Source organism: Empidonax traillii, unplaced genomic scaffold, assembly GCF_003031625.1.
Source record: "Empidonax traillii isolate 1590-97213 ecotype Southwest subspecies unplaced genomic scaffold, ASM303162v1 scaffold462:size771534, whole genome shotgun sequence".
Lineage (NCBI taxonomy): Eukaryota > Metazoa > Chordata > Aves > Passeriformes > Tyrannidae > Empidonax > Empidonax traillii.
In genome coordinates, this window is record NW_020955655.1 from 495,228 (window position 1) to 522,823 (window position 27,596).

The 27,596-nt window shown below is 51.4% G+C and overlaps 3 protein-coding genes across 6 annotated transcripts; 2 read left to right on the forward strand and 1 right to left on the reverse strand.

Moving 5' to 3' along the window:
- The first annotated feature begins 1,820 nt into the window (after positions 1-1,820).
- Positions 1,821-6,911, forward strand: MIF4GD (MIF4G domain containing). Of its 3 annotated transcripts, none has more exons than XM_027895604.1 (6): positions 1,821-1,899; positions 4,267-4,403; positions 4,553-4,662; positions 4,954-5,109; positions 5,743-5,835; positions 5,962-6,911. In XM_027895604.1, the coding sequence occupies exons 2-6, from the start codon at positions 4,322-4,324 to the stop codon at positions 6,187-6,189; spliced, it is 669 nt and encodes a 222-aa protein (XP_027751405.1). In that variant the 5' UTR covers positions 1,821-1,899; positions 4,267-4,321; the 3' UTR covers positions 6,190-6,911. The 3 variants fall into 3 exon arrangements, with proteins under 3 accessions (XP_027751405.1, XP_027751404.1, XP_027751406.1); XM_027895603.1 differs by lacking the exon at positions 1,821-1,899 and adding an exon at positions 2,207-2,295; XM_027895605.1 differs by lacking the exon at positions 1,821-1,899 and adding an exon at positions 2,650-2,671.
- Positions 6,912-7,089: 178 nt separating this feature from the next.
- On the reverse strand, positions 7,090-10,928 carry MRPS7 (mitochondrial ribosomal protein S7). The gene is made up of 5 exons (XM_027895602.1): positions 10,857-10,928; positions 9,895-10,086; positions 9,530-9,593; positions 8,739-8,906; positions 7,090-7,852 (listed from the first exon to the last, which is right to left on the reverse strand). The coding sequence occupies exons 1-5, from the start codon at positions 10,910-10,912 to the stop codon at positions 7,631-7,633; spliced, it is 702 nt and encodes a 233-aa protein (XP_027751403.1). The 5' UTR covers positions 10,913-10,928; the 3' UTR covers positions 7,090-7,630.
- Positions 10,929-10,959: 31 nt separating this feature from the next.
- GGA3 (golgi associated, gamma adaptin ear containing, ARF binding protein 3) lies at positions 10,960-26,935 on the forward strand. Of its 2 annotated transcripts, XM_027895595.1 has the most exons (17): positions 10,960-11,058; positions 16,332-16,416; positions 17,148-17,223; positions 17,694-17,792; positions 18,587-18,710; positions 19,506-19,609; positions 20,127-20,207; positions 21,080-21,217; positions 21,550-21,631; positions 22,089-22,205; positions 22,579-22,848; positions 23,508-23,575; positions 23,958-24,280; positions 24,775-25,040; positions 25,243-25,412; positions 26,056-26,166; positions 26,519-26,935. In XM_027895595.1, the coding sequence occupies exons 1-17, from the start codon at positions 11,019-11,021 to the stop codon at positions 26,627-26,629; spliced, it is 2,265 nt and encodes a 754-aa protein (XP_027751396.1). In that variant the 5' UTR covers positions 10,960-11,018; the 3' UTR covers positions 26,630-26,935. The 2 variants fall into 2 exon arrangements, with proteins under 2 accessions (XP_027751396.1, XP_027751397.1); XM_027895596.1 differs by lacking the exons at positions 10,960-11,058; positions 16,332-16,416 and having other exon boundaries at positions 17,148-17,227.
- The last annotated feature ends 661 nt before the right edge of the window (positions 26,936-27,596 follow it).

The following is a 27,596-nucleotide window of genomic DNA, read 5'->3' on the forward strand; positions in this document are numbered from 1 at the left end:
GATGTTTCTGTGGGTTGCTGTGGATGATGCAGGCATGTGCAGCTTGGCTGTCCCTCAGAGAGGGCAGCACTGGGGAGTATGGAGCAGCTTTTCCTCTTGGGATAGTTTTCTCCTCCACTCTGCATTAACTGAGCTTGCCTCCACCCAACAGATGGCCAAGTCAGAGTTTAAGTTGTGCCAGTCTGGCCCAGGCTGTGGAAGAGACACTCCCTGGTCGGAGGGCTTTGGCACAGGACCTTTTGGACTGTGAGTCACAAATGTTACAGGCCCATAAAGGCACCCGGGCTGCCAGTGAGAGAGGGAGAAAGACATGACCACCTCAACTAGACAATATTGGGAGTTGCATCCAACAGTCACTTGTCTCTGGTCAGCAGCATCTGTCCCTCATAGATTTCTCATCTGCACTTTGCTGGAGGAAACAACTGTGACAGGAGTGTTGTTTTCTCTTTGGAAATGAGGCTGAATGAACCAGTAGGAGGACAAGGTCTTATTTCTGCTGCAACACACCCTGTTAGCAGCTAAATTCCTAGAATTAGAGGAGCAGAGATCTGTAGTCACCTTGTTCTCCCATATGCTGGGACAGATTTGCTTTTGGAAGCTGCTGCTCCCGTTCAGTGGGAAGTGACTCAATGAGGCTCAGTGTAAAGTGACTCAATGCAGCGACCGTGCCCGATATTGGCCATTGGGATTTCTCTCCAAGGTAATCCTATCACTGGGGATTTGCCTGCAGTTCACCTCACAAGCTGCTCAGCAGTTGCATTTGTTTTCTTCTAGTGCCTTTTACCATCAGAACAGTCCAAAAGCTCCTCAGCAGGCAGAACATTGGAGAGGAGTTGTGCCGTGGTTGTTCCCGGCTCCATCACGACGCTGAGCCGGCCTCGGACGGGTGAACACACAAGGTCTGTGATGGACATGCTGCTTCCTGCAGTGCTGGCTGGCTCCTCGAGTTCCTAGGACAGTCCTGCTCTCGGGATGCTCATCCAGAGCTACACAGCATCATTTTTGACAGGAAATGGATGTTTTATGGTCAGGATTGGACTAGGTCATGTTTGATTCTGGTTAAAGTATCTCTTGTGATGTAGAACTGTAACTCTGTGATGTTTTGCTGTGTTGCCTGAGCGGATCTTTCGCAGCTGCTGTTTTCAGAAAGCGTCTGAGCATAACGTGTGCCTACCTTTGAGACAAGGTACATTAAATATTTTGTTATGCACGTGTCTGGCTACAGTGGGTTTATTTCTTTCTTCTTGATGCATATTTCTGGACCCCACAGGAACACTGTGGCCCAAAAGGGAAGGATAATCAGGGCACAGAGTGTGAGATGGCAGGAGCCATCTGTTTTTCCCATCGCTGGCTCCTGGGTGCTCTTTAGCAGCAGGCAGAACTGTGCCCTCTGCACTGGGAATCACAGTTGGGAACCTCACCAAAAGGGATCAGCCAAGGGGGATTTGTGCAGCCTGATCCCATAGCTGTGTCCAAGAGGGGCTGTCAGAGCCACAGCAGCCAATCCTGAGCCACCCACCCTCGGTGGGTGAGTTGAGGCTTTGTCTCCAACTAGGCCACACAGCACTGCAGAAAATGTTCCCAAAGTGCTCTTTCTGTGTTTCCTGAGCCATTCCCTGGTTTCAGCAGCCTGGCTGCTCTGCTGAAAGGCTTCACCCCCTGGGGGCTCTTCCCATGTGGAACGGTTGGGAGTTTAGAGGAAAAACGTGAAGTGTGTTATGCCATACTCAGCTCTTGTTGCAGTGCGTTGGTTTAGCACATCTCCCCTTTCCTGACGTTTTCTTTTCCCTATTGATTTTTTTATGCCACTCTGCTACAGCCTGCCCTGGCCTGGAGGGGAGAGCGGAATAAACGCCGTTTTCACGCCGGGAGAGCCCCGCGGGAGGTGAGGACAGAGGGGTAAGTGCTGCCCGCGACTCTCCAGCGGGGGTGCCCGGGGGAACGGCGAAGGCAGCCGGCCGTGCCTGCGAGGGTGGCCCGGAGTTCCGCGGGAGGCTCCCAGGGAGGCAGCTCGGCCGTGCCTGGGAAGTGCCGGGAAGTTTCCCGGGGGAGCAGCCCGGCCGTGCCTGGGAAGTGCCGGGAAGTTTCCCGGGGGAGCAGCCCGGCCGTGCCCCATCGCTCGCAGGCGGTGGCGCTGCCGCCGGCGCTCTCCCGGCCCGGCCCGGCCCGGCCCTCCCCCGGCTCGGGCGAGGAAATGACCTAAGAGGAAACCTGGGCTGTGCCGGGAGGGCGCGGGGCGCGGGAGGCGCCGGTGATGTCCCGGCGGCCGGAGAAGCCAGCGGGGGCGGCTGGCAGGTCGGTGGGGCTGTGCCCGGCTCCCCATGCCCTGCCCGGGGCAGCAGCGGGGCTGCTTTCCCTGGGATCCGCCGCTCCCTCCGTCCGGGGGCTCTCGGGCTTGTGGCAGCCGCGGGGCTGGAGCGGCGGGAGGCAGCGGCGGGTTCCGGGAGGCTGCGGTGGCGCAGGTGCCCTGGTCTCGGTGCGGGGCGTTCCCCCTGCGGCTCGGCGGGGCCGGACGGGCGTCCTGGGGGCTGGTGGTGCCCCTCGGGCAGGTTCTCAAGGGCAGCACAGGGGACTCGCTGCGCTTCTGCCTCTCTCCTTGCAGTAGCCGGGGTTTGTCCAGCCGGTCCTGCCAGGTGTGTGCCCGCAGGGTACGGCCCTGGCACCCGGGCTGGTGGGTCACCGGCAGATTGAGGGCGCTGACCCCAACCGTGTCAGTCCCAGGGACACTCGTTTAGTGGGGATCACTGGCAGAGGAGCAGTTGGTACCCACGGGCAGTGCTGTGCCCGGTGTCACCCACTGCCACCAGCCCTTCAGACAAGGTGGTCCTGGCAGCAGAGGCTCTAGAGCAGGCGAGGCCTGGCTGGTTTGGTGTTGACACGCTGTGGTTTGCTCTGGGCAGGGTTATTTGGCACGGCAGTTCAAAGCGGCCGTGCCCGTCCCGGGGAGCCATGGGGATGGATGCTCCGGGAGAGGGGCTGGGCGGCGGCGGCTGCAGAGACGCTGCCAGACGGGCTCGGGCACTTCCTGCCTCGCTGTGTGCGGTGCTGAGCTCTTGCCAGGTTCCTTCTGCGTGGTGATGCTGCTGGTGGGACACGGGGCTGTTGAAGAGCTCGGGCTGCTCCACTGGCAGTGCAGCAGGAGAGAGTGAGTGCAGGTGCAGAGGGAGAGAGACAGTGCAGAAGGAGGAGAGGTCGGCTGGGAAGGTGGTTGCCAACCAGCCATGGCACGGAGGGCACCCAGCTGCTTGTGAATCTACCTGGGAAAGACACCTGTGCAGGTCCCGGGCCAGGTGAGAGCTTTGGCTGTGGGAGCAGTGTCAGCAGGTCGTCACCCCCATGGGGCTGCTCTCTGCTCTGGGTTTCTACCTGTTGTGCCACAGCTTCCTGGCAAGTGCTGTGTCCGAGGGGTTGCCCACTGTACTGCCCGTGCCCCTAAAGGGCGATGGGTTCTGGGCTTTGATCCGGTGTTTGCAGAGAGGGTGAGTAATGGCCGAGGAATTTCGACGAGCTGGCAAAACTCATTTGGCCGATTGCCTTGTCCTGTTTGTGCTGCGGGTCTGGCAGCCCAGCAGTTCAATCCAGCAGATCATCTTGTGTGCATGTCAAAGCCCTTCCTCTCTGTGCTGTGGGTACCCTCTTGCTTTCTTTTCTTTATCATGGAGCAGAAGAAAATCAATCTAGAGACTATTTAGGTGCTCTGCTGGTGCCACAGAGCTGTGCTTGACTGCAGGGGGATGAGACAGGAGCTGTTGGTGTTGGGGATTTGGCTGTGGAGCTTGCTGTGACTCGCTGGGAGCCGAGGGAGCCTGGCTTTGGGGTAGGAGAGGTGCTCAGGTGAGTGTGTGTTGGATGCTTTCGTGCTGGCTTTGGTTCTTCCCAGGTTTGTGTGAAACCAGCTAAATTGGTTTTTCAAAGGCACAAGGGAGCGGCATGTGCTTACCTGTGATACAGCCATTGTGAAGCCTTCTGAGGCACGGTTGATATATTCTGGGTCTGCTTTGTCTGTAACATGTTTTTCATATCAGAAGAATGTAAAGGCTCTGAAGATGAAGTTCTGTCATAGGCTGGTAGGAAACAAGGCTTAAAAAGATGTAGGAGTGAGGGTATGTTTGGATCTAGGGCTGGAATTGGTGCCCTAATAACAGAGGAGTTTCCTCGGGGTGGGGAGCTGTCAGGATAACAGCTCCAGCACTAGATGGGATTTGCTGCATGGGGTGTGAAGATTTGCCTCTCTGTCCAACTAAGCTCTGTGTGCTCTTTCCCCAGGGACTGGCACTAGCCCATCTGTTGCTCTGACTCTGGCCCTTGGAGCAATCCAGTCATGGGGGAAACAGGCAAAGAAGAGTACAAAATACAGTCGTTTGACTCTGAGACTCAGAAGCTGCTGAAAACAGCCCTCAAAGGTCAGCAAGTTTCTCTGGGCTCCCCTGCCATGCTCAGCTTCGATGTGGCTGTACCAGGCCATGCACTGACCTGGGTTGCTTTCCAGACCCCACAAAGCAATCAGGGCCCAAAGAGGGCTGGGTCCTGACAGTGTTTCTCCTCTCTGCAGACCCCAGCAATGTGGACCTGGAGAAAGTGGCCAATATTATTGTGGACCAGTCCCTCAAAGACTGTGTGTTCAGCAAGGAGGCAGGGCGGATCTGCTACACCATCATCCAGGTGAGAGCTCCTGTCTGGACTGCCAAACATTTGGGATATGTTGTGTGGGTTGTCCCCCAGCTGGACCAGGAGAGGCTTTGCCCCAGCCCCATGCTCTGACCCCTTGGCCACTTTTCCTCTCCTGCTGCTTGCCCCGTGCAGTAGCAGCATCCAGAGCAGTGGGTGAGCACAGGCAGTGAGTTGCAGCATTCCTGCCTGGGAATCACAGGAGGGTATCTGCATCCCCCAGCATCCTCCTGCTCCTCCCACACCCCTGTTTCATCCCTCCATCCTGCTTTTGTGGGATTGTAGGCAGAGAGCAAACAAGTTGGCCAGAGCATCTTCCGGAGGAGCCTGTTGAACCGGCTGCAGCAGGAGTACAAGGACAGGGAGGAGCTGCGCACCCGCTCACTCCAGGCCTGGATCTGCTATGTCACCTTCATCTGCAACATCTTCGACTACCTGAGGGTGAGGAGCTGCTGCTGCCTGGGGTGCCAGAAGGGCCTGGGCATCCCAAGATACCAGGGGTGTTGGGTGGGAGCCCCAGGGCTGTGGGGGCCAGAGCTGGTTCTCAGCACGAGGATGTTGCCAGGGCTGGTGCTCCCCACAGGCCTGGAGAGGCAGAGTCTCCACAAACACGAAGTCTCAGCTTCCTCATTTTGTACCTGGTGTTTGAAATCTCCTGATTTGCCTGCTCCCAGATGTTCCAGACTGGACTGGTTTAGTTGCTGTGGGGTCCTGGGGGGACGTGCTGATGGAGTTTGTCTGCAGGCCTTTGTGCAGTGTGTGAACTCGGATTCCTGCTTTGGGTAGATGTAAAAATGATGCAAGTAGAGCTGTAAGAAGGAGAAATGCTGTTGTAACAAGCGTATTTCCCAAGATTATCTGCTTGAATTTAAAAATAGATGTTTTTTACATCATTTGTTCAGCTTCTCTGGTTCCTGGAGACTCAAATGTAAATCCCACCAATATGACATTTCGCAGCACAGCTAAATCCTACTTCCACCTCCTTTGGAGAGCAGCAAGGGAACAACTATTTGAAATAGCTGCAGACTCCTCCCTCTGTGGCCCCAAGCTGACCTGGCTCCTGCCTCCTTGCAGGTGAACAACATGCCCATGATGGCTCTGGTGAACCCCGTCTATGACTGTCTGTTCCGGCTGGCACAGCCCGACAGCCTGCAGAAGGAGGAAGAGGTGAGTGCAGGGGAGAGCTGCTGGTGTGCCCCTTGTCCTGCCAAGGACCTGCACAAAGCACAGCCCGGGGGGTGCAGAGGAGCTCTCCACTGCTTTGAGCTCAGCCGTCTGCTCTTCCTTCTGAAGGTGGACTGCTTGGTCCTGCAGCTCCACCGCATCGGCGAGCAGCTGGAGAAGATGAATTCCCAGCGGATGGATGAGCTCTTCTCCCTCCTCCGAGATGGCTTCCTCCTGCAGGAGGGGCTCAGCTCCCTGTCCCAGCTCCTGCTGCTGGAGATCATCGAGTTCCGTGCTGCCGACTGGAAGATGACGGACGCTGCCCAGAAATATTATTACAGCGAGGTGACGGATTAACCTCCCGCAGCACAGGAGGGCAGTCCCCAGCACTTTCACCAGCAAGCTTCGTACCGAGTTGGAATCTCTTTTCACCTTAATTTTCTAGCACTTCCTGTAAATAGGATTTATACTGGCTAGAGCCCCTGGGCATCTACAGTCAGGCTGCAGCTGGTGCTGGCCTGACTTCGGAGGTTTGGAGCGGGGGGAAGGGCACGTTTCTCCCAGGAAGTTCCCCCACTGATACTGTCTTAATATTGGGCTGCTGCCAGCAAAGGGCTCCTAAGGCTTCTAGCTCACACCAGCGTTTTCTATGAGTGGTAATGAAAGCACAGTTTAGGCTGAGAACATTTTGCTTCACCCCAAAGCCAGCAGAGCTGTGGGAGGCAGCAGGGAAATCTCACAGCTCAGGTTGTACCTGGATATCTGGGACAGGTCACAGAACACACTGTGGCCTCACAAATAGCTCAACCAAGTGCTTTGTTTTCCCAGACTCCTTCCAGCATGCTGGCTGCACCTGCAAGCACACAGCCTCTCCCACAGCCGGGAATACCTGCCAGGAGAGGTCCCTGAGCACATGTAGGAATAGGTTTTATAAGTTTTATACAATAACTGTCAGGTTTTTTTCAGAATTTTAGCGAGTGTCAGCCATGGGATGTTTGTTACAAGAATGGGAGAGGAAGAAAGGAAGCAAAATAGTCTATTGAAGGAATTTTTTTTCTAATAAAAGTTTTCCACTAACACGTGCCCTGCTTTTTCTCTGTGCAGCTGCTGAGCTTTGACCAATGCTTAAGGGTTGCTCCTGACTGAAGCCTTAAGGCTGTGATACTGTTCCTGCTCCAGTGTAGGGCGTCAGCCTGGCTGTCCAGAACCAGGGCAGCTGGAAAGTGCAGTGTGAGATTCAAGCAACACAGACCAAGGTTTGGAATTGAGAAACCTTCCCCATAAAACTGGTTTTATTTTTTGTTACCATTCCCATCAAATCTGTGCAGACAATGTTGCCGATGACCGGAAGCAAAAATCAAAAAGGGCCTTTTATTGCCTGTTGTTCCATTCCTGCTAAGGCTGGTTATGGTATGGAAAAAATCCAGCTCTGCTCTTAGCTGTGCAGCCAGAAATGTTGCTGATTTCAGGAGCAGAGAGACTTCCAAGTCCCCAGGAAACAGGTAAGTGAAAGATGACATTGCTCTAAGAAAAACATCTAAGGATTGTCTTCCCAGGAAAGTGATTCTGAAAGAACTGGAGCATCCCTGCTGGGGTTGGTAACTCAGATTCCCCCCTTCCCCCATCCAAACAAGCACAAAGGAAATGAGCCTCAATGGCATCGTGTGAGCTCTCCCTGGGGTTGATCAGCAGCAGTCTGGAAGGGTGTTCCACCCTTGCCTCCTCTATCCAGCCTCTCCCAGGCAGGCAGCCCTGGGGCTCTGCTCTCCAGGCTGTGGCACCGTGTCCCTGTGAGTCCCTACCACCAGCGGAAATGGGCGTAGGCCCTGTTGGCCTCTGCCATCTTGTGCAGGACGTGCTTCTTCTTGATGACGGGCCCTTCATTTTTGAAGGCCAGGAGCAGCTCCTGGGAGAGCTTCTCGGGCATCATCGTCCGGCGGTGCTTGTTCTCCCTGCACTCCGTGATCAGCCACTTCATGGCCAGGAAGCGCTTCCGATTGTCCTTCAGCGGGACGGGCACCTGGGGAAGGTTCAAAGCACAGCGGTTCCCACCTGCTCCTCTCCAGCAGCCACACAGGACCAGCTGGCACCTGCAGAGGTGAACTGTGCTGCTCTCTGCAGCCAGACCCGCTCCTGACAGCTGATCCAGGCCAATTCCCCTCCTCTGGCCATAGGAGCTGGCCACTGCTGCCAAAATAGAAATTCTGATCAGCCATGGGTACTGGCACTGGCCTCTGAATGGACTTCTGGCCTAAATGGGAGCTGGATACAGGCTGCTTTGTGCTGGCAGAGATGGGAGAGGCCACCCCATCCCTGCACTGAATACAGAGAAATCACAGAATGGTTTGAGTTAAAAGTAACCTTAAGGGTCATGTAATTCCAACCTCCATCACCCAGTTCCAAATGCCTCATCTCATCTCTCCATCAGGTCCTGAGGGTTGCAGAGCCCGTACTCAGAAAATGGTTCTGCTCGTGTTTTAAACATCACACTGGATCTAACTGACCTTTGCTGCCACCTTGACCTGCCCCAGGGCTTTGGGACCTCTCCACAAGCAACACGATGCTGAGAGGATGGGATTGGTGGTCCCAGGACTGCCAATTCTTTTGCTGCTGGTTTCTGTCTCCTTGGAAAGCACTTGCTGTGCATTTCTCCTCATACTCAGTCAGAGAACCAGAGACTGCTGCTGCTTAATGCTGGACTCTGGGAGCTTAGAGGTCTTTCCCAACCTTAGTGATCCTGACAGGGGAATTATCACGCTCACAGGTGGGAGTCCTGATCTTGGACAGAGATTTTAGGTGCTGTTTTAATCCTGATTGCCAAGTGGCTCTTTCCAAGGAGAGAAAATCTTTAGCTGAAAAGGTAGAAACCAGTTCATCTGCCTCCCTTGCTATAATTCTCTCCTCACCTGGTAGGTTTTGCCTCCTTTGGTGATGTTGCTGAGCCCAATGATGGGCTGGCAGTTCTTCAGAGCCTGGTGGAAAATGACGTAGGGGTTGCATTCAATTGTCTCCTTCTCATTTTCTGGAGCTTTGTGGTATTTCTCCAGCTGCTTCCTCTTAATGGTCTCTAAAGTCTTGGGACAAAGGCAGGAAATAAGACATGCAGAGCAGATGGATTATCCCACTCCATGAGGTTACATCGCTTTTACAGACACCCCTTTTTCACCTGAGATGGTTTTCCAGCCCCATAAGCAACAGGCCCATTGGGGTTTCTTTAACTCAAGTTTTATTCTACCCAATTCCATCTCTTCAGTCTCTTTATCAGCCATTGCAGGGGTCAAAGCTTTGTCATGCAGGTGACACATTTGTGGGACTTCATGGGCAAGTTATGCAGGAGGTAAAGCATGACAGAGAGCTGGAAAGGAGATCTTTTGAGCAAATTATGCTTTTAAGGGTATTCTCTGAGTTTATGCAGTACAGAAGGTCCCAGGGATACTGAAGAGTGCAAAGAGGAGGTTCTCCATTAGGCTGTCACCTGGTCTGTGAGCTAATGAGGCTGGGGCTGGTACATCTTATCAGAGAAATCAGGGTTTATCAGATAAATCATGGTGAGAGTAGTGTGTTTGCAGAGGGAAAGGCATCAGGACCACAGAGATGACCTGAGTTCTGGTAATTCCCAATTCCAGTGGGTTTGATGTCCCAGCCTTCCATTTTATCTTGCTTTAACATAGCAGTGAGAAGAAACATGAGTTCTCACCTGAGTCATGAGGCTTCTGGCCAGCACTTTATTTCCATCCTTCATCATCATATTGATGAATTTACTGAAAACACAGAGTCAAATGGGATCCGAGTTGAATTCTGATTTTATCACCCACAGAAATAAGCTCCCCCCCCAACCCTTTGTGTTGTTCCCGTGATTAAGTCTGGGTGCTTCTAGATCTGTAATTATCTCTAATCACTGTAGGACAATGGACTGGCTGATGGGAAAAGATTAACCTGGAATAAAGGGCCTGTGCTGTAACAGGAGGCAACGTGCAGCCAGGAGCGAAGGCTGAGGAGGGCAGCACAGCTCCCAAGGATTTTGGCTCCTGTGAGAGAGGAGGAGCTGCTGCTTTCTCTGACCTGATCATGGGGTCGCTGAACACAGAGCTGGAGAGAGTGGGAGGAGCAGCTTTGATGGGTCGAACAGCCTTGAGCTCCATTTGTTCCCTCTCCTCCTCAGTCAGCTCCTCCACAGGTTTCTCGTACAATTCCTTGCTCACTTCTGGCTCCAGGTAACTGGGGTTGTAGCGGCTCCATCTCACCTGCATCAGCCTGGAGGGACAGAAAGGGGGGCTGTCACCCCACACACACCGTGACAGGGATGTGCACAGATGTGGACAGATGTGAACACGTCTCAGAGGGACACGTTAGATGTGAGAGGCATCTCTGCCTTCCCCTCCATCGCTGCAGCAGAGCCCGAGGCACAAACCAACACCGCGAGCCCAGGAGGGAACATCATCCTCGTGAGAGGTCTAGAAAACATGGCTTGTGAGGAACGGCTGAGGGAGCTGGGGTGGTTTAATCTCAGGAAGAAAAGGCTCAAGGGTGACCTCACTGCTCTCCACAACCACCAGAAAGGTTGTAGTGAGGTAGGGGTCGGTTTCCTGCAAAGCCTGCAGTGAGAGGACCAGAGGAAATAGCCTTAAGATGAGCCAGGGGAGATTCAGATTAGATATTACAAAAATATTCACTGTTGGGGTGGTCAGGCACTGGAACGGGTTGCCCAGGCCGGTGGTGCAGTCACCATCCCTGAACGTGTTCCGGAGGCGTCTGGCGCTGGGTAATGTGGTTCAGTGGTTACAACGGACAGTTGGACTGAATAATCTTAAAGGTCTTTTCTAACCTTGATGCTTTTATAATTAATTCTGTCACTGCTCGAGCCCCGCAACCAGCAGTCGGGCGCTCCCTGTGCGGCGCACGGCCCTCCACCTCCCGCGTGCTCCTGCTGAGCCGGCACCCGGCCTCCCCCCGTGCCCCGGGTGCCGCCCAGCACCCCGAGCCCCCCCCCCACGTTCCCCGCCGGGTCCCCTCACGCTGCTCACCGGGGCACCCAGGCCCGCAGCCGCCGGCCCAGCCCCGCCGCGCTGGGCGCCGCCATCTTCCCTGCGCGCGCCGCCGCGGGAGGGGGGCGGGGCCGGCGCAGACCCCGCCTCCTCGTGCGGGTCTCGCGCAGGGTGGGCGGGGCCTGGGCTCGCGCCGGCAACATGGCGGAGGCTGAGGGGGAGAGCCTGGAGTCGTGGCTGAGTGAGTACCGAGGGGCTGAGGGCACCGCCCGGCCACCACCGGCGCCGGGGCGGCCTGCCGGGGGCCCGCCGGCCCTCCTGGCATTGGGAGACCCCACCCCGGCCCCTCCGCGCCGGCTCTTCCTATCGCCCACCCGCCCGGCGCCGCCGCCCCCTCAGCCGGGCGGGCCCCCCGGGCGGGGTGTCATTGCGCTGGGGACGGGCTGGCACAGCACCCCGGGGACGGGGGGGGTCAGCACCGCGGGGATGGGACGCGGGGCAGGGCCAGGGCCGCCCCGCCCGGGGGTGCCCGCGGTGAGGGTGAGGGGGGGCCGGTAATCGGCTCCTTGGTGGGAGATGTGAGGGACGGGCAGGTTTGTAGCTCGCCTCGCTCAGCTGGTGCTGGTTTTTGACCATAAAGGCTCGTGGTCGCTCTCTGTCACTGCTGTCCCTTCCTTTACCTGGGTTTTGGCCAGCCCAGTGTACAGCTGGAGTGCTGTCTGTGAGGGTCAGAGCTGTCTGGTTTCCCAAATAAATTGCATTCGTGTGTTACACAACCGTGGTTTTCCAGCAGGCAGATTCTGCTCTGTGCCTGGTTGCAGTTTCAGGGTAGCTGTGGACATCCATTCCATACAGGCTGGAATGAATCAAAACCCTTTGTCCACATAAGTTATGTTTTATCACACAGTCGTAAAGATTAGAGACAGGGGACAAACCCCCGTGGCCTGTTGATCCCCAGCTCCTGCTGAGTGTCTCTTATCTCTGTGTCTCTCTGTGCTGCCCGTGGCCTTTGGGCTCTGGCCGTGCAGAGTTTGGGATCCCAGCCCAGCGCCGCCGGATCAGGATGTGATTCCTGAATGAATCAGTCATAACCGTAATTGTTTTTCATACATTCATACATTCATACACTCACAGGAGCTCCTGCTGCTGTCCCTGGGTGGCCATCCTGCACATCATAGCTTGTTGCCTAGATTTTCTTCTTTTTTTAATAGTTATTTGTTTGCTTATGGCAGTGAGTGAAGCTTCAAGTAGTCAGGCACTGGGCAAACAGCAGAAGATGGTCACTACCCTAAATACTTCAGAGTGTAAAACCTGTTACCCTTGGAGTTATCCTTCCATAAGCGAGATTAGATAATTCTCCTTCTTCTTTGGTGTTTTTACATAAAACTCAAACATGTACATTCCATCATCATCTGTTATACGAGTTACTGACTAAAAGATGTTTTCAGCTCTTCCTCCTCATTTTAGCTCAGTCCCTTCTGTCCCTTCACGGGTTTTGCTCCTCCTCTGAACTCCCACAGTTTGTCAATATCTTCTATTGTAGCCAGTGAGGCACAAGGAGGAACACCCACATCCCTTCCTTTCCATCTCTCTGAGGAGAGCTGACTCACCCAGTTCAGTTTGGATGTGAAAATATCTCGAGTAGGAAGGATATTTTAGGTTGTGTAGCCTGGAAAGCTGCCTGCCTGCTTGTTTTGTGGGGATATTTCTTTTAATTGAGGAAGTTAGGACAGAGGTGATCAGTGCTTGGCTGAAGAGTCAGATATTCTGAACGTGGGCTAAAGGGAAGAGTTCCAAAGGCCTTACTCACTGTGAAAAACATGGCAGGGCCTGACTGCAGGGGGGCACACGTTTCTCAAGGCTCGAGTGCTGCTCTCTCATTTAGGAGGATGCTTTTCTGCCAGGTCACTGCTGTAGTGATTGTGCTGGTGTGGTTGAGTCGCTCCTCCCATCACAGAGCCTTCCCTGTCAGGGAATTACTGGAGAAATCTCAGGCCGGGCAGGCAGAGCTGGTGCAGCTCAGGGCTGTCACCGGGGCCTCCCGGGGGCTTTTGTCTCATCATCACAAAAGCTGTGGCTGTGCTAACCTTGAGGGTGTGCCCTGCTCTGCCCTTCCTGAAGGGAATGGCTCAGCAGCACAGCCAACTTCCCAGCCACAGGAAGATGGGAAATGCCTTGCTGCCAATGATTTTCTCCTCTGGTGCTGTGCAGCCTCCTGCTGCCCTGTCTCTGGCATCAGGTGGAGTCACAGAGCCATGAAGTAACATCATCCTCGTGTCCTCCCGCTGCAGCAGGAGCTGCGCCTCAGCCAGCCGTGAGCTGGCATCTGCGTGTCCTGCCTCCTCCAGGCAGCTGTGATGGGAGAAGGTGATCCTTGCTGACCCTCCTGGCTGGCAGGCTCTGCTCCTGCACTGAGCTGAAACAGGAGAAGGTTGGAAAATAATGTCAGTTGTGCAAACACAGCTGGAGCCTTTGACTCCAGCGCTGCCTGTTCTGCTGCATCCAGAAGGAAGCTTGTTGTATCCTACTCCTGTCAGGCTCAGGCAATGCCCAGCTATGGAATAGATACAGACGGATAAAATATAATGACTGTCTTAGTTTATTTATTCCCTTGGTTTGTCATTGGGTCAGCATTCTTTTCTGCCCAGGGATACAAACAGAATCTGACTGTCAGACTCAACATGCCTGGGCTGGGCATTCTCAGTTCATATGCTGAGCCTGACCTGGGGAAACCCTTTGTTGGGGTGGCTTTTGTCTCATTTCAGGAGATAACTGAACCCAGGAAAACATGGGCATTCATTATCAATCAGTCATTGGTCTGTGGTTCTCTGCGTTCCAGCGTCTCTAGAGGAAACCAGCACCTTTATTTCATATCCAATTATCCATCTGTATGTTGCCTCGTGAGTGTTTTGGGGCCTGGCAGAGCCCCTGAGGGCTGAGTGGCTCTGCAACGGGGTCTGAAAGCTGGGCCAGACGTGGTGGAAGGACTGGGGTGGTGCCCAGACTCCTGTCCCCACGTTGCTAATCCAGATTCACTTGGTTGCCAATGTGAAATGGGATTTTCAGGATGGGACCTGACGGACAAGTGTCTCTGAAAGCAAATAACTGGTACCAAATGGGCCTTTGGTTGGCAGTTTCATTAGAGGAGCCAAGGACTTGATATTCCAGAGCACCAAACTCTCCATCCTGGAGTGAATCCTTTCACATAAGGGTTGATTCCATTTATAAAGCAGTACAGAGGAGCTCTTTGCCCACATTTTAAGCATTCTGCATAAAAAGAAAGGATTTTAAGTTATGCCTTGGCACACATGACATGGTTTCCTGTAGGACTGTCCCAAAAAGGTGAAGGGAGGTGATTCTGCTCCACTGGGCCATGTGTGTGTCTCTGTGCTGAGGCTGGGAATCCACGTGCCCTGGTGGGTTGTGTCGTGCAAGCACATCCATCTCCAGAGCTGGGGCAGGACCTCTGATCAAGCTCATTAACTTTTATGAACCAGGACTTCACGGCGAGGTTTTATGGATGTTGGAAGCAGGGATTTTCTTCATGTGGAGCAGCACTTCCCTTCAACAGTCACTCTCTCCTTCTGAGACTTCACTGTCTGCACAAGAGCTTTTGGTGCAAAAACTTAGATGAGTCTGGACCCAATCTGATGAGAGCATGAAATAATCCAGTGTCATTGTGAGAAATCTGTGGAGATGTTCAGAACAGCTTTAAAATCAACACTTGGAGGATAGAAACGTCAGTTACATTTTCCTGTTTGTACTTTTTTGGTTATATTTTTCCTAATTTCAGGATGTGCAACCAACAGAGTCTGTTTGGTTGTGTGTCCTTAGGTGTTTGTGCCCTTCCTCTGTTTTTTTAAATAAACTTCCTTAACTCCAGCCAAGAACTGAGTGTTTTTCATCTGGGCCTGCCGAGCACCAGAGGTGCTTTGGAGCACCAAACCACCACGGCGTTGTTTGACTTGCATGAAGAGGCTTTAGACTGTTGTAAATCCGTGGTTTCGTGATATTTTCAGGGCGTTCAGCAATTGGGAATGTGTTAATAAGGTTTAGGGGCCCCGTGTTTGGAACAATTGTGTTTTAAACTGAGCCTCCTTTGAATCTTGAGTTCAAAACTAGCCTGGTAGCTCAGCGAGTTGCACAGGATGTGATCCTGCAGTTAATCCTCCCTGGCTGTGGCTTGCTCATCTAGGATCCCATGGAAGTTAGCAGTGAGCACATCCCTGTGGAACGTTTTACAGATGCAACCATGGAAAAATTTCCTTGCTTTACAAGCTCCATTCAGTGAGGAGGGAAATGAAGCAAACCTTGTAGGATGGGCGCAGTAGGACTGGGGTGTGGAGTAGATGTCTGACAGCTGGTTTTAGCTGCCTCTGGAAAGGTAAAAGGATATGTTTTAATTATGATAAAAAATGACACTTTGTAGTGCAGCACGTGTTTGGTTTGTTACTCTCCCCTCTGAGATGAAGGTACAGGGATGTGTGCTGGGTTTTTTCCTGTCCTTCACCTCCTGCTTTATGCTGTCTGACTAAGCAATATTTTATTTCCTAAACCTCTTTCCGTTGTATTGAAGTTTTGAGAAAGGCTTCTTAAATGCCAGCCCTTAGATACATAGCTACAGCTACAGCCCCTTGTTTCTTCCCTTACAAGAAAGAAAAAACATCTTGTCCAGTCAGCTTGGCTGAAAAATTAGGTTAAAGCAGGAATCTTTTCTACTGTAAAATCAGTGTTGCATCAGAGTTAAGCAGAATACATGGAGAAGGTGCATTCCTAACAAAAAAGATGCTGATAGCCTCACTATTGTGCAATCAGTACAGTCAGCAAGGTACCAGTCCCCAAGGGAGGATCCTTCAGGAGCCTGGAATAGCCCCGGCAGAAGAGCATCGATCTCTGGGCCTCAGCATGTAGGATTTGAGTTCCTGATCAGGTACAGGCTGTGGTGTTTATTACTTGCAAGAAGAACCCAATTTATAGTAATAAATTTCGCTTCATAATTCCCAGGAGAAATGCTGAGGCATCTATCAAATCAGCTGGCACTCCAAAAACAAGTGTTAATGCTAAATGACTTATATTAGACATCTGATGTTCCAGCTCTTGCTTCTGCAAAGCTCCCAGGGAATACAGAAATAATTTCCCATGTAGAAAATGTGAGGGTTTAACCTTTAAGGAGTTTAATGTTACAGCCAAATAGAAGGAGACAGCGTTTCAGGCAGAGGAAACGGTGAGCTGAAATATTTTATCCTGTGCTCTCATTTAGAGTATGGGAGGAGCCTGTTTCTAAGTACTTGAGATTTGGCACCTGCTTTCTTTGGAAAGCAGCGATTCTTGCTGGATATTTGGATGGCTCAGCTTGGACACACCCTTTTCCCTGAACAGAAATACCGTATGTGAACTTCTTTCTCCTTTTGTGTAGTTGGCAAAGGACGTCAAATGGTTTTCTCTAGGAAATGTGTGACTTTTTATACTGTTTCTGTTGTTGATTGGTAACGTGTTCTCTTTCCCTTGCCAAAGATAAAGCCACCAACCCATCTAACAGGCAAGAAGACTGGGAATACATCATTGGATTCTGTGACCAGATCAACAAAGAACTTGAAGGGTGGGTGTCCCAAACTGCTCTAGACTTCATAAATTAACACTCACAGTTTAAAATGTGTCATTTCATCATCAAGCATTCACTTTTCCTTTATATATACTGATGTCACAAGGGAGATCTGGCTACAGCAGAGACAAGATGCTGTGAAGTGTTTCTGTTCTGTGAAAGGCAGAGTGGCTCAGTCAGCACTGGGAAACTGGGAATTCTGAACCTGCCTCTAATTTCAGCTTCTGTGGCTCCAGGGTTCTCCTCTGGCCAAAACTACTCTGTTTGCCAGCCTGCAAATGGGGTTGTCACTGACAGTGCTGGTGGGGCTTCACATCTTTAAAATCTTCACTGGGCTTAGCTGAGGAAACCCCCTGGCTCTCAGCATTCCTGAGAGCTAAGGAAGAAGTGTTTTGTTCTGGAAAAAGGAAACAAATGCAAGAGAAATGAAGTGATTTCCTGGGCTGGGAACTGTACTGGTAGTTGTTTGGCCCCTCCCAAGGAGGAATCTGGAATTGCTGGCCCAATTACCAGCCCTCACTCCCTTGCATGTGAAGACACTCAGGCTTACAAAGATGCCCTGAGACTTTCTTGTTAGCCTTTGTGGTAGAAAGATAAAAAGTACTTAGTGGCATTTCCTTTTAATTATGTGGAAGACGTTTCATTTAAAAAGCGGGATGTGTGGAAGTCTGAAAATCCTCCATCGTGTTTGCCTGCTTGGTGTGTAACAGAGCTCTGCTCTGTTCCAGGCCACAGATTGCTGTGAGACTCCTGGCTCATAAAATCCAATCTCCACAGGAATGGGAGGCAGTCCAAGCCTTGACAGTAGGTAGTCCTTACCCCTCCTCTTAAACCCAGTCATGTATCCTATTGCATCATCTTAGGGGAGCACAGGGAGTGTCCGTGGGGTCAGCTGGGGGCTGAGCACCCTGATTCTCATCCCTGGGAGGGAGCACAGTTCCATCCCTGAAGTGTCCAGCCTGCCCACCAGCCACAGAGCAGCCAGAGATAACTCTGGGTTAGTTTGAGCTGCTTTTGTTTGTTATCTTCAGCAAGGTTTGTGTTCATTGTTGGGAGACCTAATGGTGATAAAACAGACCCAGAGACTCTTGGGTGAGGGTGGGACACCAGGTCCTGATATGTCACTGCTGAAGATGGGAGATCGATGCCTGTATGGAGCAGGAATACGTGTCCCACTGACATGGGCCCTTCACCTTCCCTATAAACAGAACACACACTGTTATTGTAGGGTTTTGGTGCTCATTTCAGCCCCTGGTTTTGTTCCTTGAATGCAGGTGCTGGAAGCTTGCATGAAGAACTGTGGGAGAAGATTTCATAATGAAGTTGGGAAGTTCCGCTTTTTAAACGAGTTAATAAAAGTTGTGTCTCCAAAGGTCAGTCCCCGAGTCTGTGGCTGTAGATACTTTTTGTTTGACATCCATAAGCTACAGGCAACATCCAAAATGTTTGCAGTGTTCTGTCTGGCTCATTGCATTTATTAGCCTATACTCAAGAGCATTTGTTAACTAAATTTTTGTTGTCTGGGGGTTTTTATGCTCTGCTTAGTATTTTCCTCATTAGGATGTACTTATTAACCATCGGTATATCGTCTCTGTGCTGTTCTCATCCTTCCTGTGACTCAAGGGCTTCTAAAACTCGGGCTGTGTTGTTTTAAAAAACAAAACTCCAGTGGTAGTGGAAGAGAAATGTGATGCAGAGGTTAAAACAGGAGACTTGGCAACACACCATGGACTTCTAGTCCTCACTCTGCTGCTGACTTGCTGTGTAAAGAGTGCCTGGCTACGTCCCTGGACATTCATGATCAGTTTAACATGGTGAAAATCATCCCCATGGCATGATTGATGCAGCAAAGTATTCCCAGACTCTCTCCCATAAGGCAGGGGAGGGGGTGGTTATCTGACTGCTGTAATTTTAAATAGCAAAATCCTGAAGCCAACAGAACAGCTGCTTTTTCTTTTTTTCTGAAGATAATCACAAAGCTGCTCTTCACTGTTATTTCAAATCTATTAGAGGAGCATTTTTTCCTCTTAATAAGGTCTATCTTAGATCATCTTGGAACTTGGTTCATACACCTTTTAATGTATATCACTGAGCTTCTGGCTTTGAGCTCTGTTTTTAAAGAGAAATTAAGAACAGGGGGAATTTATGTCTTTTTTTCCACTCTCAGTACCTGGGAGACCGAGTCTCAGAGAAGGTGAAGTCCAAAGTAATTGAATTGCTGTACAGCTGGACAGTGGCACTGCCAGAGGAATCCAAAATCAAGGATGCCTATTACATGCTGAAGAGACAAGGTAGGAAGTCAGCTGCTCGTTCATGCATTTTCTGGAGCTGTGCTTTAAGCAGGAGTGTCACAAAATATAGAGCTTCTAATTAAATGGGGTCAAGGCAAGCTCTGAGGGGAGATGGAACAAGGGAGAAATTCTCTGAAAAGCTTTTTATTATGTTTAAGTGCCTTGGGCTGGATTAGGTTGGGCTTTTTAGCTGAATTAGTTAAATATCTTGCAAATACTTTAGTTTTGGTTTGGAGGACCTTTTTTAAGTTGTTTGTTTTGTTTTGTTTTTTTTGTGGTGGAACTAGTTATTAAATGATTTGAACAAATCTAATTTAAAGTGAAACAAAAGCCTCCAAGTAGCCTTTTGTGTTCTTCTACCAAGATGGCTTTGGAGCTGTACCTTTGGTTCAGCTGATGCACATTTCTTGTGCAGGCACAGTGAAAAAAGCTCAGAAGCTTCAACACAGGAGACAATTCTTGTCTGGAAACCATCCTGTCCTGTTAGGACACACAGATTACAGGTCATAACTGTCCCCTGTAGCACTGGGGATGGATAAATTAGAGGCTGAACGGGGCAGAAAATGGTTCCTCCCCTTCAGAGGAAGAGTTTTAGCTCTTGTTGAGGGTCTGGGGGAACATGAAGGTAAAAATCAGCTGGTGTGCTCAGGGATTGGGATCTATGTTGTTCACTGGGACAGCAGGGCAGTGGCAGTGGCCAAGGTGTGTGCTGGCTCTGGCAGCAGCCTGGGAATAGCTGGGAGCACTGCCTGGTGTGAGTGTGCCAACCCACAGGGGTTCCCTTTCTGCTTCCAGGGATTGTCATGTTTGATCCCGTGATTCCTGCAGACAGAACCCTGATTCCTTCTCCACCACCTCGTCCCAAAAACCCTGTGTTTGATGATGAGGAGAAATCCAAGGTACAGTGAAGATTTGTATCATAATCCCTAATGAAAAGTGATTAATCACTGCATATTTAGAGTAAGGAAGCAAAGGACAATAATGTGGCTTTTATTTTGGGGGAGTGGTGTGTACTTTTGCAAAATTCACTGCTTTTCCCACCTAATTAACCCAAAGTTCCCATTAAGGCCTTGTCTGTGTTACCATTACGGGGTTATTCCTGGTGCAAGTGCCATCCTGCTGTAACCCTACAAGGCAGAGAATGTTTCACACACAGGCCCCAGAATGATCCCTGGGAGGAATAACTGTCTAGTGCCAGAAGTCTCTGAGATTTCACAGTCCTGTGTAGAAGCAGGAATGCAGCAACTCATATAAGATAATAAACCATAAATGATTCCTGCTGAAGTCCTTGTATCTGTGAAAGATGTGTAAGCTTTGTAATAATATCCCTTTTCCCCTGAATTGTTCACTTAGATTCCTTTTCCTTTGCCAAAGGGTCTTTATTTGTTTCCTGAATATCCTCTTCTTGTCTTACAGCTTCTAGCCAAACTGTTGAAAAGCAAAAACCCAGATGATTTACAAGAGGCCAACAAGCTTATAAAATCCATGGTAAAAGAGGTAAGAAATTCCTGTAGGATTGGTCCAGGTCAGCAATCTGCCTTCCAGGTTTTAAGCAATTTGACTTCAAGATGGTGGAGCGCTTAGGATTTGTGCTCCCAACACCTGGGGGACGTTTGTGTCATAGAAATGTCCACAGTTGGTGTCTCTGGTGGAGGACAGGGCAAGAATTGAGTGTCCCTCGTTGTAATTAAGTACATTCTGATCACTCAAAGTGGTATTTCATGGCATGATTTGGGGGGAGCACCGAGGTACCACCCCTGGGTAGTGAGGGCTGAGTCATTGCACGGGGTCTGCTCACAAACAGGGTTCGTGGAGTCACCCTCCTGCTTGTAGAGCTGTGATGCATCCACCCAGGGCAGGCATTCCAAACTCTGGAGTCCAGGAAATGACTCACTGGGATTCTGGAAAAAAAAAAAAAAGGATAGCTTCTAGACTGGGAAGGATGTATAGGTTGTTGAAATGTTTCCATTCAAGCTCCTCTTGTCCCCAGGGCAGACTCTCCTTCATCTTTCGTTGGAATCTTAAATCAGAGATGGGTGAACATTTTCCTCCAGGGAGTGCTACTTGCTCCTAGTAAATGTGTTACTTCAAACACATCTATTTTGTTAAAAAGCATAAAGTGAACAAAAAAACCCCCCAAAACCAAAACAAATAAAAAATATCTGAAAAGGAACTTCCCAAAAGAACTTCTGGGAACTTTTCTATTTTTAAGTGATATAATCATACATTCAAGTCTTTTTCATGAGACTTTTTGGAAGTGTAGGGTAAATAGACATTACCTGACATGTTCACAGATAATACCTGTGGCTGTGACACCTGGCCCTTGACAGGGAAACTCACCTTCTCTGTGTGTGCTTTACACCCTGAAGGACGAGGCTCGGATTCAGAAGGTGACGAAGCGCATGCACACCCTGGAGGAGGTGAACAACAACGTGAAGCTGCTGAATGAGATGTTGGTTCATTACAGCAAAGAGGACTCGTCAGAGGCCGACAGGGAGCTCATGAAGGTGGGTCTGAGCTGCTCCTTCTTCCCAGAAATCCTTTCTTCTTGCAGACTTGAATTTTGCAGAGGAAAAACTCCGAGGGAGTTTTCCTCTGGAGGGAGGACTGAGAGATGGTGTGTTGGGAATGCAGGTTGTGTTTAGATCCCCGAGCTCAGCTCTGAACAGGGCAGGGAGGGGGGGCCTGGCTGTCCTGCCACGCTAGCACAGTCAGCACAGCAGGAATGGGCTCTGTTCTGGGCTCCCAGTGCACAGCTGGGGGAGTCCTTCTGTGCTGACTGGTGCTGCTGGCAGTGGCTTCTGGCTGATGAAACCCTTTGTCCCAATCTGTCTTCCAGGAGCTCTACGAAAGGTGTGAAACCAAAAGGCGGACGCTGTTCAAGCTGGCCAGTGAGACAGAGGACAATGACAGCAGTTTGGGTAAGCTGAGCTACACTTGTCTTCTTTTAATTGCTTTTGTGACCTGTGCCTGTGCAAGGGACCAGCTGTAAAGACACCTCAGCACTGTTCCTTTGAGCAAGCAGGTAAAGGACAATCCTTGCCTCTTTATCATCTCAGTTCAAGCAAGGACTGGGCAGTACAGCTGGTGGTTCAGGAGGCTGGGGGCAATGATGGGGGACAACTGCTTTGGGAGGGAAGGGGATTTGCTGCAGGGAACAGCCTTGAACTCATTTTTTCCTTGTCACTGCAATTTGCTTGGAGCTAGAAGGGTCAGGATATTGCTTAGAGAAGTGTGGCACAGACAGGATAATGGAGCTCATAGCCAAATATTTATGGGTTTTCTTGGATTATTCAGTTGATAACTGAGCACTCTTGGCATTAGTGGGAACAAAGTGACTGAAACCTTGGAGGTCATTTTTGTCTCTCTTGCATTTAGGGGATATTCTGCAGGCCAGTGACAATTTATCCCGTGTGATAAATTCCTATAAAAAAATAATAGAGGGGCAAGTGATCAATGGTGAAGTGGATCTGCCTGGGATGTCTGCAGTGGAAGGTGAGTTCTTGGGAAGCCAGCTGTGTGACTTTTGAATCCTGCAATTGTAGGTCTTTTGAACAGTGTTTCCTGTTAATTGTGGTGAAGGGGCTTTTGATGGTTCTTTGTGGCCAACAGCTGGTGAATCAGAGGGGGACAAAATGCCTCCTAAGTGGTTGCAGAAGGTTTTCATATAGGAATTTTTGAGGTATCTGTGTTGGTTTACGTGGCCTGAGGACAGCAAATACCTGTTCTCTGTTACAAAGAGCCATAAGCCACGATCAGAGGAGGATCTGTGATATCTAAACCACTCTGTTAGTTTCTTCTGTGCACGGGGTTTGCTCTGAGCCTTTTGCCTTCTTTCCTAGTAGTGCTCTTCTCCTGTCCGCTGCAGGGAGTAACTCCACAAACAATCTCAACACCCTCATCGACCTCGCTGGACTGGACGTCAGCAGCACCCCGGCACCTCCAATGCCTCCCAGCACCCTGAGTGCAGCCCCCAGCACAGCCCCAGCCCCGGCTGAAATCCCCATCCTCCCCCCTCCTCCCCAGACGCTGGCACCGCTGCGGAGCAGCTCCTCCAGCCACGTGGAAGCAGCGCCCGCTCAGCAGGGCAGCACAGCCAACTCCCTCTCCTTGCTGGATGAGGAGCTCCTGTGCTTGGGTAAGACACTGAGAGGCCTGGAAAAGGCCTGTTCTATCCATCCTGGCAAAGGCTGCTTCTGTGCAGGTTGGCTGTGCTGTGTCAGCTTTGAAAGGAGTGTGAGATGCCTTTGGAGTCCAGAGAACACTCCCTGGCATCTTCCTGAATATTAGACCTGGTCAGTGAGTCGGTATCAAAAACTCTTCCCAGAGTCGGCTGCAAGGAAATAACTACTGAGTGCAATTGCAGTCTGATCTCTGGAGGGGCTTGGACATGCTGGATGTGCAGGCTGCACAGATTCAGCCCTGTGCAGATTTTTGTCACAGATTCAGCCCTGATTTTGGGGCTGTGCTAAAGAGAAGGTGCCTCAGAGGGGCTGTGCATAGGAGCCTGCAGGATGCCTGCCTGTGGAGCCCAGATGTGAACAGCAGGAGGCAGTGCAAGTCAGGAAGGGTTAGAAGGGCTGAAGGATTCAGCTGCAGCATTAGAAGGGCTGTGTGCAGGGGGTGACTGTCAGCTGCTGGTGCTGTCAGTCTCTGTTTCTCATCACAGACTCGCAGCCCATCTCAGCGTTTCATCGGAGCTGAATCAAATAGTTTGATGGTACTGAAACAGCAGCCAAGGGAACTCTTTCTCCTCCAGTCCCCCTCCAGTCACCTGCTTTCTATTTTCCCTTCCAGGCCTGAATGACCCAGCCCCTGCAGCAGGGAAGGACACCTTGGAAAACAACCAGTGGAGTATGTTTGAGGTACAAAGGAGGGTCTCAGGGGAAGGGAGGGGTGATCATTGTGGGAGGTGTCAGGACACACTGTCACCTTGGAGAAGCACGTGATCATACATACAGGCTGAGGGGCACTCTGGCTTAGCCCTAAAATCTGGGATAGCTGTTTTTAAACATAGTAGATGCCCCTGAACCTGGCTTTCTCAGTTTCCCAGCTGTCCCCGTGATGTTGGCCCTTCCTTTGCTTAAATTACAGATCAGATGTAGCCCTGACATAGGCCACAGACTTTGCTGTTTGCCACCCAGCACCTGTGTTTATGGTAAACCTCTTTCCCTCTGTAACAGAACTGTGCCATCTCTGCATCAGGGGGAGCAGCCATTTAGAGCATCTGCTTGTCCTCTCTTTCAGAATGACCAGCTGGACCTGGATTTCTTCAATCCGAAGGCGGTGACTGTTGCTTGCAACCCTGCAGGGAACCCCCTTCTCCACCACACACCACAGACCACGTGTGGGACATCAGCCACGCTGCCTTCTGCTTTCCCAGCCTCCCAGCCTGCTCCCAGCATCCCAGCACCCAACTCAGCACCATTTGTGTTCTCTGCTGGACCAGCTGCCCCTGCCGGGCCTCCCAAGACTATTCCAGCTGCTCCTGGGTACTTCAGCTCCTCTGTGGGCAGCAGTATGTCACACAAGATGGATGCACTGGGACAACTCCTTGATGAAGCCAAAGGGTAACCAAAAGTCCTGGACTTTGCTTTGGCTCTGCGTTCGGAAAGCCCAGTTTGCTGCAGCACCAGGTTCTCAGGGTGGCTTGCAACTCTCTAGTTCGGCAGAAATGTGGGATTGGGATTTTTCTTGTCAGAGATTTCAGTTTAGAAATGAGTATGAAGGTCCCACCCCCAGGAGGGAAAGGCAGGCAGAGCACACAGCTGTACTGTTGCCTGGGAAGTGGAACAGGCTGTAAAGGTACAGACACCTTTGCCCACCCTTGCCAAGGTGGGGCTGTGCGTTTCCTTCCTGACTTACAGAAGTGACCCCAACCCTACCACCACCACCACTACTGTCCCTGTAGCTCTCCTCACGTGAGACCCTATGGAGTCACAGATTCCAGGCTGTCTCCAAGCTGCTGCTTTGTCCTCATGATCTGCTGTTCTCTCTGGGTGTTGGTGAAACAGCTGCTTCACTTCCAGCTCCATTCCCCGTGTCTTTTCTGTCTCTCTTGCAGGACTGCCACCCAAGGCATGGCGACACCTTCAGTGTTCCCAGGGGTTACTTTGCCAACCACTGTCACCTCTGCCCCGTTAGCAGCACCGGCAGGGCTGCCAGCCACTGCCCCTGGAGCCCCTCCAGCTCCCTTTCCAAGCAGCTGCACTGCTGGATCAGGAAGTCCTCTCTTCCAGCCGGCATCGTTCCAGCAGCAAGGCAGTCCCATGAAAGCGCCTGAAATTTCTTTGGCCAATGTCCACGTTCCCTTGGAATCCATTAAACCCAGTAAGTATCTCAGGCTTTTCACCTTGCTCTGCATATCTTTTAAAGGCAAGGTAGAAGCAGGGAGAGGGGATGAGCAGCCCCAGCTGCCCATGTGTGCCCCAACACACCCGGATGTGTTCGGCCCAGCTGAGCACCCCGATCTCCTGACGCTGCCTCAGATCCTCTGCTGCTCCCTGAACGCGGATCCTCTCCCCTCCCTCAGGCAGTGCCCTGCCGGTGACAGCCTACGACAAGAACGGGTTCCGGATCCTCCTGCACTTTGCCAGGGAGTGCCCCCCGGGCCGGTCGGACGTGCTGGTGGTGGTGGTGTCGATGCTGAACACGGCCCCACTCCCCGTCAAGAACATCGTGCTGCAGGCAGCTGTGCCCAAGGTGGGGACAGGGGGTGTGAGAGGCTGGGGGTGTGAGACTGCATTTGGGAAGGCCTGGGCATGGACTGGGGGACCTGGGGCAGCCTGGGCCTACCTTTCCACAGGCTGTGCCCTGCCTGTTCCAGAACACAAAGGTTCCTGTCAGAGGCAGGAAACACTGAACAGGGTAAGACAAGAACTGCAGGTGTTCTGTTTTTCTTGCTATCCAAGATCAACCCAGCTGTGTCCTTTGCACAGGTGGAGGTACCCTTGAGGTCTTCAGAACCAGCATGTCTAACAGACATCCTAAATCTGACCACTCTAGTCTCACTGCACCTAGATAATTTTGGATGTGTTTGTGTTTTGAACATGGCCCAGTCTCAGCTGTGATCTGTCTGTGTCATGAAGGTTTTCACATCAAAACATCTGACAGGAGCATTCAGATAGGGAAGTCCTAGTGGTGTTCATTGACCAGTTTCTGCTCTGGGCTGCCTGCTCCTGTCCTTGCTGCACAAGCTGGGCTGGCTCTGTTCCCTCATCCTCACTTGTAGATTGATCCTCCTCCATTTGGATGGGTGCTGTTGTCCCCCCAGCCTGTACATGCATCTTTCACTGTTCCCCACAGTAAGAGAGAATCCCTGAGGTTCTGCTTTCTTTTTCTGCAGTCCATGAAAGTGAAGCTACAGCCACCCTCTGGCACTGAGCTGTCTCCATTCAATCCCATCCAGCCACCTGCTGCCATCACCCAGGTCATGCTTCTGGCAAATCCTGCAAAGGTGAGAGGGACAATGGGATTTATCCTGACATTGTCAGACACATTTGATCCCAGCTGAACTCTGTGGAGGGGTGGGACCAACTGCTGGCCATGTCTATGCTGACTGGTTAGAGGTTATTAATGTTTGTCTCCTCCTGCTCCACATTAAGCAGTAGAACTTTTGTAGAATAACAAATGAATAAGGTTTGTAAAGAGCTGAACTCCTCCACGAATTTACCCTGGTCCCTCCTCGCCCTGCGCTGTACAACAGAAGTAGTGTGCTTTCTGTAGAGCTGTAACAGTGAAGTGTTTCGTTTGTGGCTGTTGAGCTGGCTCTGTTCTCATGTTGCTTTTGGGCTTTGTCTTTCCTGCAGGAGAAGGTGAGGCTGAGGTACAGACTGACCTTCACCCTGGGGGACCAGCCCAGCACAGAAGTGGGCGAAGTGGATCAGTTTCCCCCGGTAGAGCAGTGGGGGAATCTATGACCTCAGGACACTGCCAGAGACTGTGACAGGACCAGGGCAGGATCCCACAGGACTGGAACGGATGTGCCGTGGGGAGGGACACACATGCTATCCACTGGTGATGTTCAGCTTTGTTTACATGTCCTGACCACTCTGCTTGTAGCTTTAGTCCAGAATGTCGTGCCCCACCTTGAAGGGGCCCTGGAACATTTATGCCAAGCATGAACTGAGCGGCAGCTGGCGACGGGCAGTGCTGGCTGCTTTTATCATGACCTCTGGGTGAATCTGGTTCTATCTTCCACTCTATTAAACTTGAAGTTATCGTAATTTGAGGGGAGACCTGTCAGCAGAAGGGGATTTAGTTGGCTTGTTCCTGCACTGCTGTCAGAGATCCTGACGGGCCGGTGGGGCGATGATGCCGCCGTGAGCTCAGTGCAGAGCCCTGACACGAGCCCTCCCTCGGACTGTGACCAGCCCCGTGAGCATGCTAAGCAATAATGCTGCTCCGTGAGGGAATGCTTCTTTTTTTACACTGAAATGGCACTTGGCTCCCTCCCCCCACACTCCTGCTGCATTCCCAGGGGCCTGTGTAAGTGTGTGCCACACTGCTGTACCTTTATTGTTCTATTTATTTTATACTGCTGGCTGCCGCCCCGCTGCCTCCCTTTCGGGCAGCTGGGGCTGAGTTTTGTCTGCAAATGGTTACACTGGTTATTTTTCTGCCTCCATTTTATTCCATAGTGTGGGGAAAAGAGGAAATGTGTAGTGAGAAGGTAGGAGGGCTGGAAAGTATCAGTCAGTATTAGTGAGGGACAGCACCTGGAGCGCAGAACTGTCTTTACAATCACCACTCAAGGGCAGTGACTGAATCCAGGGATAAGCAGAGATGCCTCTTGTGTCCCCTCATGCAGGAAGTATTATTAGTGTAGTTGAATACTGTGTTTTATTGAGCTGAGTACAATGACCTACAAGATGTAAATAGAAGAGC